Source organism: Dendrobates tinctorius, unplaced genomic scaffold (assembly GCF_039654945.1).
Source record: "Dendrobates tinctorius isolate UK_male_01 unplaced genomic scaffold, ASM3965494v1 ptg000378l, whole genome shotgun sequence".
NCBI lineage: Eukaryota > Metazoa > Chordata > Amphibia > Anura > Dendrobatidae > Dendrobates > Dendrobates tinctorius.
In genome coordinates this window covers 531154-550583 of record NW_027362044.1, presented here as the reverse complement: position 1 = coordinate 550583, position 19430 = coordinate 531154, and the positions used below count along the sequence as shown (strand labels likewise).

General features: G+C 45.5%; 1 protein-coding gene across 5 annotated transcripts in view; it reads right to left on the bottom strand.

The window, feature by feature from the left end:
* RECQL4 (RecQ like helicase 4) overlaps positions 1-19430 on the bottom strand; it is a 268983-nt gene that overhangs the window by 105414 nt on the left and 144139 nt on the right. For 4 of the 5 annotated variants that reach the window (XM_073563093.1, XM_073563095.1, XM_073563096.1 and 1 more), the window contains 3 exons: positions 18729-18903; positions 4304-4433; positions 4027-4199 (listed from right to left, as the gene is read on the bottom strand). In XM_073563093.1, coding sequence (XP_073419194.1) covers positions 4027-4199; positions 4304-4433; positions 18729-18903 — 478 coding nt within the window. The remainder of the gene's footprint in view (positions 1-4026; positions 4200-4303; positions 4434-18728; positions 18904-19430) is intronic. The other variant, XM_073563098.1, reaches the window with a different exon arrangement.

Here is a 19430-nt window from a genome sequence, read left to right as displayed (position 1 = left end):
GTAAAATAAGAGTAACGTCTATTTCTGCCCCACAGTCTTCTGGTACGGCCGCAGCCAGACGACCGTATAACATGGACGATGATCGCACCGCAGTGTTCGGACTGGCTGGCGACTCTGACGGCATGTATATCTGTGCTGCGGTCACGAGCACTGCAGGCGATCGACGTCTGTGTTAAACAGCAGTCTGATTGCGCCCTTAGGACAGCAATGGGAAAACAATGATTTCAAGTGTTTCAATTGCGATGGAAAAAAGCGAATTGCAAAAAAAACAAGACTTACAGGGAGCAGGCACACCGGAGAAGAGGGGCACACCGGAGAAGAGGGGCACACCGGAGAAGAGGGGCACACCACAGGATTGTAGCTGATACAGATCTCTTGGTGTGCAACACAAAATACTTTATGCTTTTTTGCAAAATTCTTTTTTTTCTTCCAGGGAACCAGTTCCAACGTACCTTCTCTTGGTGGTACAGGAGCATCTGTTTCTTTGGTTAACAACAACTTCCATCCAAAAACAGCAGAAACATTGGAAACTGTAGGCGTAACAGGGAAGCGAAGGTTCCTTCTGTTTCAGATGCTACAATGGGGCTTATAGGTCCTATTACCTCGAGACCAGTCTTTCCCACTGTCAGCAGATCCCCGATAAGCCTTGTAGGACAGGACCAGCCATCTAAACTGAACCATCTATCGTACTCATGATGGTGCATACTTACAGGTACCAATGGAAGATACGTAGGATGGTGAATTTGTTGTATGAGCCCAGATAACAAGCCTTTAACAACCATATCAATCTTAAAGTAGAATACATGTTGAAAACAGAGCCTGAAAAAAAACTGTGGAGTGCAGATTCTACTGAGGTTGGGCAAATTAATTAAATCAATTAGTGCAAACTGAAGTAAATCCACACCGTGACCTCCCTCGTAACCCTCAGTATCCCTTAAGACCCAAGGTATTAATTGACATCGTTCCCTTCATAGAGTCACTTCTCAAACAAGGGGCGTTCCAAAAAAATCAATAACCTGTAACAGCCCCATTTACCCATTAGAAAATCAGGAGGTAAAGGGGGGCTTGGAGGATGGTACAGGTGCGAAGGACTGTTAATGTGGATGTAGCCCCCCCTACACCCCAGAGGTTCACATCCAGCCACAATGTTGCTGCAGACTCCAGCAGAGAGTAGCCATTTTTCCGTAGATGACTTGTGCTTCGCAGTTTTCTTCATCCTATCCAACCTGACTCACAGTAGCTTTTTCCGCTCACTGACAGGGGACAGCAATAGACTTGGATGCCACAAGGGTCTCTCAACTCTCCCACTATCTTCAGTCAAGCACTCAGGGACAATTTGGCAGATCTACAGCTCCCATCTGGGTCCACACTGGTCCAGTATGTGGAGTACGCGCTGCTGTGCTCCGCTTCCAAAAATGTGACTCGGAAAGCTACAGAAGCCCTTTCTGGACAAGAACGCACAAAAGGCAGCAAAAGTGAAATTGCCACGGTCAGACTAAGACAGTGTTCCCTAACTATGGTCCTCAAGAGCCACCAACAGGTCACGTTTTCAGGATTTCCATAGTATTGCCCAGGTGATAATTGCATCACCTGGACAGGCAAGAATTCAAACACCTGTGCAATACTGCAATACTAAGGAAATCCTGAAAACATGACCTGTTGGTGGCTCTTGAGGACCGGAGTTGGGGAACACTGGACTTGGGTATCGTACATCGAACATTGCCTAACAGTAGGACAAAAGACAGGGTGACTGCCATACAACGCCTTACCATACCTCTAAAGCATAGGCAGACCAGATCGGTTTTTTTTGCGGACGGTGGGGTACTGTACACAGTGGATCCCGTTTTTCTCTGTATATACTCACCTTTTGGAGCATACTGAAGAGACCATGACTGCATTCATAGAACTGAAGCATGCCCTTTTGACAGCCCCTGCACTTGGTGTACTGAACAAACCCCTTCCTTTCCATTTTTTTTTTGCCATGAAGTGCAGGAGAATGCACAAGCTGCGTTGGCGCAGAAACATAATGAGACAAGCCAATTGATTTCTACGGCTCTGAACTGGACCCCTTTGCATGTGGGATGCATGCGGGATGCATGCTGGTCTTATGTCCGTAACAGCAGAAGCATATGCAGTGGATAAGTCAGCAGATTTAGTCTATGCACTGGTCATCAGCCAGAGGACTAAACATCTGACTCAAGCGAGACTTTCACGGTGGCAAGTGGCACTTTCACAACCAAGTCACATCACCCCACACAGATGTTCAAAATGAATCACGCATGATTGTCTCAGAGAAGAAGAATCTGGAGAATCTGGGTCCAGTGGAGAATATGACCCAAACACGAACGGTAACATGGACAGTGTGACGTATCAGGACACACACGATTGTATACTACACATAGTTACAGGAAGAACCATTCCAAAATCCAGATTAGAATCATAGAATCGTAGAGTTGGAAGGGACCTCCTGGGCCATCTGGTCCAACCCCCTGCTCAAAGCAGGATTCGCTAAATCATCCCAGTCAGATGTCTGTCCAGCCTCTGTTTGAAGACTTCCATTGAAGAATAACTCACCACTTCTCGTGGCAGCCTGTTCCACTCAATGATCACGCTGTCAAAAAGTTTTTTCTAATATCTAATCTGTGTCTCCTCCCATTCAGTTTCATCCCATTGCTTCTAGTCTTTCCTTGTGCAAATGAGAATAAAGTTGATCCTTCTACAATGTGACAGCCCTTTAGATATTTGTAGACAGCTATTAAGTCTCCTCTCAGTCTTCTCTTTTGCAAACTAAACATTCCCAAATCCTGCAACCTTTCCTCATAAGACAGGGTTTGCAGACCGGTCACTGATTGACTACCATCAACGTAGAAGACCAACAGATACAGGAGAACTACATTCTGGGTTCATGCAGAAGCCTTAGGTACTCTGCACAAGAGAGCAGAACCAGTGGAACTCCCCAAAGCATGTCGGTCAGAGAAAGGAAAACTGGTTACGGTGATATATACTCAGACTCGCGTTACGCTGTTGGAGTAAAATGACTTTGGCACCATCTGGAAGATGAGGAACTTTCTCACAGCAAGTCTCCCATAAGTTATGCAAAGGAAAGTGAACATTTACTTGTAATCAAGTGTCAGACTCATATTGCTGGACACGATCGGTGATGAGCCTTATACCAGAGTGGGAGAAATTCACAACAATGCAAAATATTTGTTCTCCACAGGAAAAGGAACGATGGAAGGATAAAGGGTGCACCCAGGATTACAATGGCCTCTGGAAAGACATTGAAGGGAAACCAATGGCCCAAGTCCCTGCTCACATCGTCAGCAGATGCGGCTCATGCTTTAACCTATGGGGGTAATAATGCAATGTGAAATTTAGCTTACACTTACTGGTGTGCACCAAGTTTCACAGCAGTTGCAAAAAGGAAGTGTTTGTCGTGCCACACTTGTCTCCAGCAAAATGCCGGAGATGTGAAAGTCTCACCGCCACACCTTCTGTCAACTGTGACCAGGCGGCCGGAGCCCGGCGCCAGAGGTGACCCAGAGCCCGGCGCCAGAGACAGATGGAGGTTCTGTACTCCAACTTGTAACATGGACATTGAGTAGAGTAAAGCAGCCCACAAAAGCTATGCAGATGGCACAGTCACTGCTAACGAAGTGAATCAACGGTGACCTCCATGTTACATCCTGATGACTTCATAGTTGCAGCAGACAGATATTGCAGCATGTCCATGAGCCCACATGAGTGCTCCTGATTGGGTACCCTAATGCACAGTAGATTACTCAGACATGGAGGATGCGTGTCACACAGCGTGTTCTTACAGATCGGAGATCACTGTATGGCTGAGAACAGAGCCCTCTCCAGCCTCCACAGTAAGGAAATCCATTGAATGGGGCAAGCTCCGCATCAACAGTCATGGTGACATGATGCAGAGACCATCAGGGAATGATGGGCCACCTAGTAAAACCGATCATGAGCTCTAGGGCCACCAGTCTGCTGGGCACATGACTCTCATAAGACACCTACCCCCTGTGGATGAAGACTTCCACTGCAGATCTCGTAACGCTCTCTTCACAGGGATGATTTCCCAGCCCATGGAATTGGCAAGATCAACCACATTAAACTCCACAGAGCTTACGTGTGTGAGATCAACTCCAGACAGACGCTCATGAGCAAGAGCGACAGCAACAGGAGGGCAGCTGTGAGGGAGAAAAAAGGCAGTAAGGAACAGGCAAAGCAGCCAACACTACACCATAGGGAGCGCCCCCAGCTGGTCATACATGAAAGTAGCAGACTTCATTACCTGTGGGCCAAGCCTCGTAGCTGCTGGGGGCCACTGTAACATGTAACCCGGCACGTAGACAGAGTGGGATGCAGAAGCTCCAGCCAGCGACAGTCATGAAGCTCCAAGTAACACAGAAGAGTCTCAATACCTAAAAGAGAAAAAAGGTATCACAGATTCACGTATGGAGAAAAAGGAAACAATCTAACAAAGGTGGAACAGGGACTAGATACAAAGAGGCACAGACACCAGAGGCCACAGGAGACAACAGGGGAGGAGCAGAACCCAGAGAAGGAGACACCAGAGGTCACAGGAGACACCAGAGATCACAGGAGTCCCCAGAGGAGGAGCAGAATCCAAAGGTCACAGGAGACACTAGAGGAGGAGCAGACAGCAGAGGTCACAGGAGACGCCAGAGAAGGAGCAGACACCAGGGGTCACAGGAGGCTCCAGTAGAGGAGCAGTCGCCAAAGGTCACAGGAGAAACCGGAAAAGGAGAAGACGCCAGAGGAGGAGGAGCAGACGCCAGAAGAGGAGGAGCAGACGTCAGAGGTCACAGTAGACACCAAGGGAGGAGCAGTTCCTAGAGGCCTCAGGAGACCCCAGAAGAGGATCAGACACCAGGAAAAGGATCAGACACCAGAAGTCACAGGAAACATAAGAATGCAATACTCCACTGGTATCAAGTATTACACTTTAGTGCATCAATACAAGGAGGAGAGAAACAGTCATGGCAGGAAATATTGGTCAGTTCTAGATAAGGTGCATGAAAGTTTTATTGTCCTTAGCATGAAGTCACCTACATTCCAAACCTGGAGGTGCTAAGGGGAGCGTCACAAAGCATAACCTTCACTACAAAAAAATGCTGGATTAAAAACCATATTTCCAGACCCCACCCCCAATTGTGTTTAGGAAGCCCCCAAAACTAAGACATATCATTGTCAGAAGGTCCCTGCCCTCTCCAACAGGAACCTTTCCCTATAAACAAGAAAAATGTAAAACCTCTGACTACAGACAAGATAAAGATTCCCTGGGGTGAACTTAATTATATGCACCAAACGTCCAACTAGGGGTCTGTATGTAGATGAAACGGTGCAGAAACTTAGAACAAGGACGAACTCTCATCACCACTCAAAAGAAAAAAAAAAAAAAAAAAGGAACAGATTTACCTGAGGACAAACATTTTAGCAGCACTGATCACAGCATCATGGACATGAAATTACTAGTATTAAAAGAAACTTCACATCTCAGAGAGACAGAAGAGTCTGGGATAGAATTGAATGACGACTGATGACCCTCAGAGTAGGAATGAAGGCTTCTCATGGATTCAAGTCTTTCTGCATCAACTAAGGACTGTGCTCCTAAAGGGCCCGTCACACTAAGCGATATCGCTAGCAATATCGCTATAACGTCACCGATTTTGTGACGCAGCAGCGATATTGCTATGTGTGATACTCCCCTCCGACCAGCTCCCCCGCTGGTTATCCCTGATCGCGCGAGAACGGCCTGGACTGTTTCTCGTCGGCCACTTCCTGCTGTGGCGAAGAGCGACGTGTGGACACAGGCGCGAGGATGTCTTCATCACCGCGTATGACAGGTAAGTGACGACCGCTGCTATGTCGCTAGTGAGCTCTGCCTGTTTGTCAGCTCACTAGCGACCACTTAGCGATGCACCAGCGATCCTGACCGGGTCGTATCGTTGTCGGGATTGCTGGTGCATCGCTATGTGTGACTGTGCCCTAAGACCTTGTGGTGTCCTCTCATCCTGACCAGACCTCATTCAGGGGACAATAAAATCTTCACCCTGTGATGTTGGTGGGTGTGGTCCCACTGCAAAACAGGCCGGGCTTATCCTGGAGGTGTGTCTAAGTGACTAACTGGTCTTCACTAGAGCCTCTGATGGTGAGGATAGGTTTAGGCCACCGGTAGTCACCAGGTGCCACTCCAGGGCAGTGCCAAGACCAGCAGCAGCCTACTCATTGGTCAAGGTAGGAGTGTGGCGCACAGGAGGGTGAAGAAAGTAGCGTAGTCAGGTGGTCCAAGGTCAGGGCAGGCAGCACAGGTTCAGGATACAAAACTGAGTAGAGGAGCGGAGAGATCAGACTGAACAGGAAGACAAGTCGGGTGGCTAACAGGATAATCGGAGCAAACCGACACCTTGCCAGAGCACAAGTTGCTACCTGTAATACAAGCCAAGTTCCGTCAAGGCATGGCGGGAGAAGCTGCATAATAAACCACCTGTTGGCAAGGGATAGGCAGGGAAGCTAATAAGTGCAGGACCCAGTGGCTACAAAGTCTGGCTGCACTTCCCTATAGCCGGGAGGAGGCTCTCCAGCAGCAGGAGACATAATAGAGCTGGAGATGTTGCACGAAGGAGCTCAGACACTGGGAGGAGTAAAGCAGTACGTGAACATATATTCCCAATAAAATAAATTTTATTCATAAATATGAAGATTCCACCAGCCCAGTGTGTACCAATACCACAAGTCAGCAAGGATATAACCTGTCCAATTCCCTACAATAGTCTGCTAACCCTTTCTGGCAGTGGAGGTTGGCACCCTAAAAGATACGTTTATTTGGCGCCCCCACTCCGCGACGGCTGTCCCAGACTAGCCCTAATAGCCCCTAATAATCTACAGGTGGGAAAACTATAAGTAATAGTACAGGAATGAATGGATAGACCTTAATTAACAAGAAAAAATGCTGACAGGTTATAACATCAATAACACAATTGTCTTTTAAATATAGGTCAAAAAGATCCCAAAATCAAAGGGTATGATCCCCAGATGCAAAAAGCTGTATACCAGCACAAGCAGAGATATGCTCAATGTGTATAACACATCCGAGGTGGGGATTACAAAAGTGCCCACTGAATGTATCACATATGGCTTGGGGTACAGAAACGGTTAATTCACATAATAGTAGTTCCCCACTACCTAGAGGACAATATGACCATATGACAAGAAATAAGTAAAATTCAATGCAAGAATCACATAGCGAATTGGTCAGAAAAGGTTAATTCCTATCATTTCCCAATCCAGCATAAGAAAAAGAAACAGAGCGGGGATTTTTACCCCTACTTGGCGGGTACAGTGAAGAGCGACCAACATTATTAGGGGAATTGGTGATTGCAGGAGATGGGTGACCACACAGAGTTAGGCTAAGTGCACACGTTGCAGAAAACTGCTGCTCAAAAACCTGAATCCCTTCCCAGAAACCGCACCTATTTTTCCACGGCGTTTTTTATGCGTTTTTTTCCACAGCCGTTTCAAACCGCATGGAAGAAGCCAAAACCGCGGAAAAATCTGCAAAATTAATTAGCATGCTGCGATTTTTACCGCGATGCGGTTTTTTCGCGGTAAAAAACACATCAATGTGCACAAAAAGTGCAAAATGCATAGAAATGACTGGGAAGCTTATTTTTAGCGGTTGGAGGCTAGTTTCACACTAGCGTTTATGAGCGCAGCGACGGCCTGCGCACGGCCGCCGCTAAGCCCCGCCCGCCGGTAGCTGCGCCCACCGGTAGCTCCGCCCACCGGCGCATGACGCTGCATGTGCCCTGCGTCCCCTATCTTTATCACAGGGGGCGCAGGCCGTGCACAGTATGCGTTTGGCGGTGCATGCGTCCTTTTGACGGTGCGCCGACCTGTGCCAAACGCAACCTGCTGCAGTTTGGTTGCGTTGGCACACCGTCAAAAAGGCGCATGCGCCGCCAAACGTATACTGCGCATGGCCTGCGCCCCCTGTGATAAAGATAGGGGACGCAGGGCGCATGCAGCGTCATGCGCCGGTGGGGGCGCAACAGGGGGCGGGGCTTAGCGGCGGCCGTGCGCAGGCCGTCGCTGCGCTCAAACGCCAGTGTGAAACTAGCCTTATAGTGAAAACCGAGGTAAAAACCGCTAAAAAAACGCTGTGTGTGAACACAGCCTTACTCCGTTTGGAAAAAGCAAGGCTGAAGAGTGGTCTTACTACAGTGTACTCATTTATGAGGGGACAGTATAGAGATCTGTATGATAGTATGTTTACAAAGTCTGAGACAGGGACAAGGCGGCATCCTCTACATCTAAAGGAACACAGGTCACATCATCACAGATCCAGATTCTTTACTGTAAGAGCAGTGAGACTATGGAACTATGCCACCCAATTTTGTACTGGTGGAGTCAGAGGAACAGAGGCCGCTATCTGCAGACCAGATATAACCTCGAGAAATGTGCTGTCTTCCAGGTGCAAAAATTAAAGATGTGTCTGACAGGATATCAGGACTCTTTAGACCTACAGATGACCACCCATTCCTGCTACTACATGTGGGGACAAATGACACCGCAAGAAACGACCTGGAAACCATCTGCAGAGACTTTGAAAACTTAGGTAAGAAAGTGAAAGAACTGGGAGCGCAGATGGTCTTCTCTTCCATCCTCCCAGTGGATGGCCATGGAACAAGGAGGTGGAATAAGATTCTGCAGGTGAACAACTGGCTACGTCGATGGTGCCGTCAGCAACGATTTGGATTTCTGGATCACGGAGTGAACTACTTATACGATGGACTACTTGCTAGAGATGGGGTGCACCTTACGAAGACTGGAAAACATGTATTTGGAAGTCGCCTTGCTACACTCATCAGGAGAGCTTTAAACTAGAACAATGTGGGAAGGGAAGCAAAAAGCCAGAAAAATCCATACTCTGCTATTAGAAGTGGAAAGGAAGAACAAAGACAAAAGAATCTAAATAATAAAAATATTGGAGAAAGAGAAACCAATCACAAACTAAAATGTTTCTATACTAATGCACAAAGCATGGGCAACAAACATGGATAATTGGAACTACTAACGCAGGAAAAGAAATATGATCTCATTGGAATCACTGAAACTTGGTGGGACGATACACATGATTGGAATACAAAACTAGAAGGATACAACCTATTTGCAAGAAACAGACTTGATAAACGAGGAGGAGGTGTCGCCTTGTATGTTAGAAAAGCGTATATCTTCACAGAGATCCAAGCTTCAGAGACTGGGAGTTCTGTGGAAACTGTTTGGGTAAGAATACAAGGACAGAACAATGGAAAGGACACCATTGTAGGCATTTACTACAGGCCGCCTGTACAAGCTAAAGATATGGATGAACTCTTTATGCATCAAATGGCCAAGTTCTAAAAAAAAAAAAAAATGACGGTGGTTGTAACGCTCGCGTCCTGACTGGTTGGTGCGAGCATGGGGGTGTGGCCCCAATGTGCCACAAACCAGACTACCCTGGAAGGGGTGTGACTAAGCAGCTACCTTGGTGTTCACTGGAGCCTCTGATGGGGAGGTCAGGCTCATGCGGCAGGTAGCTGCCAGGTACCACTCCAGGGCAGTGTCTGGCTGTTGCAGCTGATCTCACTGGGGGACGGAACGCTAGGACAGGTGCAGGAGACAGGCTCGACTGGCAGACAGGCAGGTGTGCAGGGCTGGTACTCTGGTGAGTAGACGGGCACAGCAGGTACTCTGGCAGGCGTGCGTGGCTGAGACACTGGCAGGCGGGCGCGGCTGAAACACTGGCAGGCGGGCGCGGCTGAAACAGAAGGGGCAGGAACTGACTTGGGAAGGACAGGGACACAGAGTGGAATGAATGGTATGTGGGAACCGGTAGGGACCTGTGCAGACTGGATGAGCTGGAACAGATATAGAGAAGACAGAAGCACGTACAAGTATGAATGTTATATGGAAACAGATAGGAGCCTATTCAGACAGGAGGGCAGAACCGCACGGTGCGGTTGGAGGGCAAAACCGCAGGATGCAGAGCAAAAAAAAGTGGAGCAAAGCCACAGGATGCAGAGCAGAGGTGCAGAGCCAAGTCGCAGGATGCAGAGCAGAGGTGCAGAGCCAAGTCGCAGGATGCAGAGCAGAGGTGCAGAGCCAAGTCGCAGGATGCAGAGCAGAGGTGCAGAGCCAAGTCGCAGGATGCAGAGCCAAGTCGCAGGATGCAAAGCAGAGGTGCAGAGCCAAGTCGCAGGATGCAGAGCAGAGGTGCAGAGCCAAGTCGCAGGATGCAGAGCAGAGGTGCAGAGCCAAGTCGCAGGATGCAGAGCAGAGGTGCAGAGCCAAGTCGCAGGATGCAGAGCAGAGGTGCAGAGCCAAGTCGCAGGATGCAGAGCAGAGGTGCAGAGCCAAGTCGCAGGATGCAGAGCAGAGGTGCAGAGCCAAGTCGCAGGATGCAGAGCAGAGGTGCAGAGCCAAGTCGCAGGATGCAGAGCAGAGGTGCAGAGCCAAGTCGCAGGATGCAGAGCAGAGGTACAGAGCCAAGTCGCAGGATGCAGAGCAGAGGTGCAGAGCCAAGTCGCAGGATGCAGAGCAGAGGTGCAGAGCCAAGTCGCAGGATGCAGAGCAGAGGTGCAGAGCCAAGTCGCAGGATGCAGAGCAGAGGTGCAGAGCCAAGTCGCAGGATGCAGAGCAGAGGTGCAGAGCAAAGTCGCAGGATGCAGAGCAGAGGTGCAGAGCAAAGTCGCAGGATGCAGAGCAGAGTGCAAAGCCAAGTCGCAGGATGCAGAGCAGAGGTGCAGAGCAAAGTCACAGGATGCAGGGTAGAGGCCAGAGCAAAGTCACAGGATGCAGAGACCATAAGGAAACACAGCAGGAAAGTAAAGGCAACGGACAGGGATACAAACGGACACAGGTAAAGGACTCAGTTCAGACAAGGTCAGGTGTGGGATAAGGTACAGGAATAGAACACAGTAAAGACAAGGACGTACACGGGAACAAATACAGGACAAGGATTCAGGCCTGAGTATGCAGGCCTTAGGGAGGCGGGAACACAAAAAACATACAGCACAGTAACAGGTCTGGGAATGCAGCCCCCAAAGAATGCAGAAAACAGAGACAGGACCTGGCAACTCAGCAGCAAGGCACTGACTGAGAGAAATCATTGCACCAATGGGCGAGGATGCCTTAAGTACCTGAGGCCTCTTGGCAATTGGCTGGGGACACCTTAGGGAGGTGCACACTGACTCTATAAGAACCAGGAAGTGCCGGCGCCGCCCCCCTATACACACGGCCAGGAAGCATGCAAAGAGCAGGCAGGAGACAAGAGGCACACAGCATGGAGCCGGCAGAAGACAGAACTCGCAGCATGACCCGGAGTAGTGAGTAAGTTGGTGTGTAAGGCAGGTGGGGGATGGGAGACCATGCAGTGATGCCGGCAAGGTTGTTAGGCTGGAGTCACACTAGCGATTAAATCGGACGAATGCAATGCGATAAAAAAAAATAAAAAAAATAATAATAAAAAACGCACTGCGTTCGTCCAAATGTTATTCTATGGTGCTGCTTCCGTCATGCGTTTTTTTATCGGATCCGTTCCTTGGACCGAGACAATCGCAGCATGCTGTGATTGTCACCGATTTTCAGATCGGATTCGACAATGCAAGTCTATGGATGCGATTAAAAATCGCATTGAAAACGCACCACACGTGTGACTTGCGATTAAATAGCAAGACTTCTCCAGGTCAACAGGAAAGAGCATCAGGCATTGACATTGGATGTCAATTTGATGCTTAGATGCGAATAAAATCGGTTCATCGCCGGAAAATCGGATGACAGACGGATCCCCTGGACAAGAATTCTTTGTGCGATTTCGTACCGTTAAAATGGGACCGATTTTTTATTCTTGTGTGTGACTCCAGCCTTACAGTGGTCATGGGAGATTTCAACTATCCAGACATTTGTTGGGAATCTCTCTCAGGCAAAACTAACAGGTCAAGGAAATTCTTATCCTCTCTTGCTGACAACTTTATCTTCCAAAAGGTAGGGGAGAAAACAAGGGGATCTGCTGCCTTGGATAGATCCCAGCTCAGAAAAAGGGCGGTCACACCCATATATGCACAGTATGCACAATAAATTAAACATTTTTTTGTTCTTTTTATTGTGCATTCTGTGCATATATGGGTGTGACCGCCCTCTTTCTGAGCTGGGAAAACCATCCTGTCTGACCTATGCTTTTACTGGTGGTTCAGTCCCTCGATCATTCTTCACATTTACTTCACTTGACAAGTGGAAAGGTTTTAAATACTAGAGTAGGGACTGTCCCACAAGGGTTGCCATGACGTGGCGGGATGGCTTGTACATTATTTTGATAAAAATTAAGTTTACTAAATACCCTTATTATTATTATTATTACCTTTATGCATTATTTCCAGTTTATTGTTTACTTTTTAGTTTAGGATATTTGTGTTTTTTGCTTTTTGTTTAAAAAACCAACACATGGTTAATGGTCATGTGTTAATATGCACTTACATTGTGAAAACACATTAACTTATTTTCTCAGTTCAGACTTCAGGTTTTTTTTTTTTGCTTTTTTTTTGTTTGTTTTTTTGCTTGTTTTTTTAACGTCTATTGTCTGTACAAGTCCCCTCTGAAAAGTAAAGTGCTGTGGAATATGTTGGCGCTATAGAAATAAAATATCATCATTACTGAGTATCAGATCAGCGATCTGACAGGCAGGGAAGGTGGCTTCTCGGGTCCTGCTCTCAGCAGGCGCTGAGCAGTCACCTCCCAGCAGGACTCGGGAGGACCCCGTAGCCATCTTGGGGCCAGGGGTCTCCATGGAGACCACCGGAACAACGCGGACGAATCGCATTGTTTCGGTGGAATTGCGCAGAGAGCCCCCTACCTGCACGATGGTTCTCTATGCTGCTTTCAGTCCCAACAGCGGCATCAGAGGGGTTAAATGCCCATGTTCAGTGCTAGCACCCATCGTGGTCGTTGCTGCAAGGTTTCAGCTGTCGCATACAGCTGACACCCGCTACTGATCACCGCGGCGCTCAGCGTGAGGCCGCGGTAATTGTGCCGCCATAAGAGTACTACTGCAGGCAGAAATGCAGTTCCTGCAGAGCAGTACTAATACGGAGAGGGTTAGGTTGGGGTTAAGGGACTCAGAAAGGGCATCGGAGGGATCCAATGGCTGGATATCCTTAAGGACAAAAATGTCCAGGAAGAATGAGAAATCTTGAAAAATGAGTTCCTGAAAGCACAATCGTTAACAATTCTGAAAAGAGGGAAGAATACAAAGCATTTAAGGAAACCAGGATGGATGAATACAGAATTTAAACACATGCTAAAAAGGAAGAAAGAAATGTTTATCAAATGGAAAGAGGGAGGCATATCTAAAGAAGAATGTAATGCTGTCTGCAGAACCTGCAGGGCACAAATCAGATTACTAAAGCTGACAATGCATTAAGGCTTGCAAGAGACACCAAAAGCAATAAAAAAGGATTTTGGGGATATGTCAAAAGTAAAAGAAAAGTCAAAGATGCTATAGGATTTTTACAGGATGAAAATGATGAAATGGTAAGACAGGATGTTGAGAAGGCCAAACTTTTACATTTGTATTTTGCATCTGTTTTCTCTCAAAAAGGAAATGTAACATCAACTGATCTTCACTGTCCTATTAAAGGAATAGAAGAATCCAGGATATCTTTAAACAGAAAGATAGTGAGGAAACACTTAGTTAACAAATTAATTCAAGTTTCCAGGTCCAGAGGAATTACACCCCAGAGTACTGAAGGAGATAGCAGAAGAAATTTTTGAAAAATTCTCCATAATCGTCGAAAATTCAGGAACAGCAGAAGTCCCAGAAGACTGGAGAAAAGCAAATGTTGTTCCTAGCTTCAAAGAGGGGAAGGTGGACCCAGGGAACTATAGGTTGGGGAGTCTGAATTCTATACCAGGAAAGATCTTTGAACAAATTATTAAACAACATGTATGCAAGTAGCTGGATAATAATGAAGTGATTAACCAGAGTCAGCATGGGTTTGTAACCAATAAGTCATGTCAGACTAACTTAGTTTCCTTCAGAAATGACAATCACTGACTGGGTGGATCAGGGAAATGCTGTAGATATAGTATATCTTGACTTCAGCAAAGTATTTGACAAAGTATCTCACACAATCCTTATTCGAAAAATGACTAAGTATGGAATGGCCAAAGCAACAGTTAGGTGGATTCGTAACTGGCTTAGTGATCGGACCCAAAGAGTGATCATAAATAGCCGCATATCCAGTTGGAGGAATGTCTCAAGTGGGGTACCACAGGATTCTGTCCTGGGCCCTGTATTGTTCAACATCTTTATCAATTATTTAGATTTAGGAATTGAGGGTACACTGATTACATTTGTTGATGACACAAAGCTAGGAGGGATAGCTATTACTAGAGAAGAGAGGGTTCAAAAAGATATAAACTGGAGCAGTGGGCAGCAAATAACAGAATGGTTTTTAGAGGGAAAAATGCAAAGCACTACATCTAGGCAATAAAAATGATAAAAGCATATACAGAATGGGAGGAATAGGGCTAAGCAACAGCACATGTGAAAAAAGACTTGGGTATACAAATACACAGGGCTGTGAAGTCGGTAAGCCAAACCTACTCCGACTCCTCAATTTCCATGACTTCGACTCTGACTCCCTCATACGTGGCTCATGTTTAAGTGATAAATGTACTGTAGTAAAATGGTAACATTAGGCTTTTAATCATTATTATGATACAATTATCAAGCCATTTAGATAGAACATGAAATACATTTATTGGAATACAACTTTAGAACAAAAAAACTTTTGCATATTTACAATTATACACTATGCAGTAAGTGAAAAAAAACAGTTTTCAACAAAAACGTACTGAATAACATTTGTACAGTATATGAATTTCTTCTGAGAGATAGTATCGCCTCCATCAGACCCTCCCTCATAGATGACCTCAAATCTGACCTAATTATTTTAAGGCTAGAGAACAACCTCTCCACGCCAACTTGGGTTGGTGGCAAAGCAGTAACCACATGAGTAACATTTCTAACAATTTCAGGATGTAAAGGAATTGCCTCGTGCAGTCAGTTTTGATGAACGATTGAACTCTTCTACTTCTTTGAGAGCAAGTGAAACATTTTGCGGAAATATGGTCAATCTATTTTCTATGGGAGTGGAATATTATTCCCTGCGGCAACGCTTTGCCTACTACATGTCGTCCAAATACTTGTCAAAAACAAACTCATCTGATGAGGATGAAGAAACAGCAGCATCAGCACTGGCAGGACCAGAGTCCTCTTGCTCTTGGCCGTCTTGTAGCACATTCATCCTAACTGCTACCTCAATCAGAGCTTCTTTTCCTTTAGTAAGCTGTTGATCGTCCTGCAATATACGAGACTCGGGTCCACTTAAACAGCTGCCAGAAGAATTTAATTTTCCATTAGCAGTGTCTCTCTCCGTTTCATTGAAGCAGCAACAGCAATCCCATCATCCTCCTCTTTGGGACAGGCAAATCAACAAGCTCTTCCACTCCTTTATAAAAATGCCAGGAGTTAAATCCTCAGCTTGTAACTTTTTAGTTACCGTAAATGGGTGAGGAAGCAATTCTTTCAATTCAGCCACCTGTGTCTATTGACCTCCATGTAGTGTAACCCGAGGGTTGGCCATATCTACGAGGAAGGGTTTCAGCTCAAGCAATCGCTCAATCATTATATAGGTGCTGCCCCACTGAGTGGCTTGATCCACAATTGCCCCTTTTCCAGCACATGTCTTCAAGATGGAATCAATTTTAGGGGTTCTGGCAGCAACAGCCAAATTTCCTCACTTTGCTAATCAGAGTTCCAGCATGTCCCTCTTGCAGACTATCTCTTATTGCCAGCTGTAACGTGTGGACAACACAGCGCATGTGATGCATGGGAAAGAGGTGTGATGCAGCTTCAACAAGATGACCTATTTGTAAAGAATCATTTTGCTGTTCTTCTGTAGTTATATCTGTTTGTTCCTCCGTTATGGGAACAGGACTGTGGCCTTCCATCTCCAACATACTGAATGTGAAGTGTTCTTCTAGCTGCTGTTCAACTTCATTATTCTAATTGACCAGTTTAATTGTACTTATGTTTGAAGCATTACCAGTTACAATAGCAAGAACCTGTTCTTTTTTGAATTCATAATCTTGCAGAACTTTTTCCACTAAGGTCTGGAGAAACTGGCTGCTGTGATGAGCTTTAGTATCTTTTACTGCTAGCATCTTAGTAACAATTTTTGTGTTGTCACAAACATATCGAATGTTGATAGCAAAATAGTTCTCTCTGACGTGTGCAGGCATCCATTTTAAGAAATATAAAGCGTCTTGAGAGTCTTTTTAAGATCTTCCTTTTGGTTAAGGGCTTCTTCAATCACTAATTTTCTAATACTTTCTCTTTCCAGAGAAACACCAAGTTTGTGAGCCATTTCTCCATTAAGAGCTGTAAAAGCTGGTCGTGCAAATAATAATGGCACACAGTCCTTCACAACAAGCTCGATGAGCTGTCTTTTAAACACATCTGCTGTTATTGTTACAGTAACTTTGTCACTTATAAAATATCTTGTAACTGATGTTTGAGACACTCTTTCTTCCTCCTTAGCCTTGCAGGAAGTGCTGGGTTCTTGTTTTTTGGTTCTGCTGTGATCGTTTTCAATCACAGCTTTGTAAACTTCTGGGTGGCAGTGTTGTAAATGTTTTTTAGATTGGAAGCTCTTGAAGGAGCATTTTTGTCACTGCCTCAGGATGCACCGATGTTGGCATTACAGCATTTGCTTTCATCTGGGTCACTTATACATTGAAACACAAAATGTTTTATCTTGAGTCACTGTGAAATGCTCAAATACAGCTGACTTCATAAAATGCTTCTTAGACATTTTGTAATTATGTAAATTCGCTCTCAAAATAATTTTGTCCTGTAAAAAAGCAAGGTATATTTAAATTCTTGCAAGAATAGGAAATCATGCACTGTATAATTTAGGATAGAAATAAAACAATTGTTGCATAAATCAATAGGACAGATAAGTATAAAGTGTGTAAAATATGTTGTTGGATGGCTTTACGCTGAACTTTAAATGTCAGGCTTGTCTCAGGGTACAGCTCACTAAATGCTTCACATGATATTTCTTCACAGTCTATGAAGAGTGGAGGAGGGAGGGAGCATGTTTGTGCTGAATCATATTCCAGAACACACACACAAATATATATCCTCATCAATCCTATTACTGTATTTCTGAATTTGAGATGTTAGAAAACAGTTTTTCCCCTTATATTCTATGTATAGTGTATATAAGTCATCAGAGCAGCTAATGTCTCTAGACAGGAGCTAATGGGAAAAACAAACTAAAACATCAGGCATGCAGAGACAGCATATACTTGACTATTGATTTATGCACAGCTTATTGAAAGTTTAGATACGCTTTAAGAAGTACTTACCTTAATCCTACTTTCCTTTTCACTCCAGAAGTTCTGAGATGAATGCAGGCATTCCTTCCCTGTGTGTTTGTTATTCTTTCACCTTATCTGTAGAGGAGGAGCTAAAATACTTATCACAAACACAAACTGCAGCACAGATTCATCTCAGTTAAAAGTCTGGATCTTAGATCAGGAATAGGACAGACATTTATAGGACATTTCATAACTTTCCCAAATTCTTATGAAAAAAATATTCCCCACAAACTGCATTGAACTACTGTACCCAATTTATTATATATTTTAGGAGTCAGAGTCGGTCCATTTTATACCGATTCCAACTCCGACTCCACCAAAATGGGTTCTGATTCCACAGCCCTGCTAATAGATCATAAACTGAACATGAGTCAACAGTGTGATGCAGCAGCAAAAAAGGTAAATGCAATTCTGGGATGTATTAACAGAAGCATACAGTGTAGATCACGTGAAGTCATTATTGCCCTCTACTCCTCTTTGGTCAGACCTCATCTGTAATATTGTGTCCAGTTTTGGGCGCCACATTTTAAAAAAAACACATCAATAAACTGGAGCAAGTTCAGAGAAGTGCGACCCAGAAGGGTGACCAATCTGCAAACCATGTCCTATGAGGAACGGTTACATGATTTAGGAATGTTTAGCTTGCAAAAAAGAAGACTGAGAGGAGACTTAATAGCTGTCTACCAATATCTCAAGGGCTGTCACATTGTAGAAGGATCATCTTTATTCTCATTTGCACAAGGAAAGACTGGAAGCAATGGGATGACACTGAATGGGAGGAGACACAGATTAGATATTAGAAAAATCTTTTTGACAGAGTGATCAATGAGTGGAACAGGCTGCCACGAGAGGTGGTGAGTTCTCCTTCAATAGAAGTCTTCAAACAGAGGCTGGACAGATATCTGTCTGGGATGATTTAGTGAATTCTGCTTTGAGCAGGGGGTTTGACCAGATGACCCAGGAGGTCCCTTCCTACCATTCTATGATTCATTCTATGAGTCACAAAATTCAAAAAAGCACAAGGAAGACCTGAGTGCTTTTGTTGATAATATAATATCACAGGTTATGCGTACTGATTAAGTAATGGATGTTGAGCAAGGGAACTTGTCTGATTAGCATACGTTGAATGGCTTTTTCCCCTAACATGGGGCTATATTAGCATTTGGCATTCTCTGGCCTCACACATGATGAAAGATTCTTCATAAACTCACTCTCCTCTCGGACATCCAGTGCTTGCACCGTCTCCTCTATTGGTAGCGCTCGCTCATGGCCATGGCACAAGCGCTCTACTAGCTCCTTTCCAGCAGGTGTTGCGTTCTCCTCCTCAGCGCCTCCTTCACATTGCTTCAAGAAATCCATCATCTCAGAGTCGTCCACCTCTGAACACTGAGAGAGAAAAAACGAGTGAATGGAAGATGCCAGCCGTCTACAGGAGCACTGCTGGTGAAAGTACGAGGTAACCAGGAGCAGAGGGATCACTTCACAATGTAGCTCACTCAAGTGTCTACTCGCCAAGTTCAGTACCACCTGCTTACCCCACAGCTTACCCCGCTCAGTGCCACCTGCTTTCTCTACAGCTCACCCAAAACTTGGACGCTTCTGTCAATAATATAAATATGCCATATTCTGAGTATACTTCCAGAGCTTTCCAGTGCTTTACTGGGACACACGCATGCTGCCCTACCTCCATTAGGTTTGTAGAACACACACACAAAGCCCCTTGCAGACACGCAGCTGCATGGCCCCCTCAGTTTGCTTGCGTAAATCTCACTCTCCCCCCCCCCCTCTTTCCTGCTACACATGCTGGTGTAATATTAGTTGCTGAAACCAGCCATTGTTTAGAAGCACATGGTTCCTTTGTGTATCTCAGATATAGGAATATTCTGCGCTAATATATTCTATGCAAAAGAAAC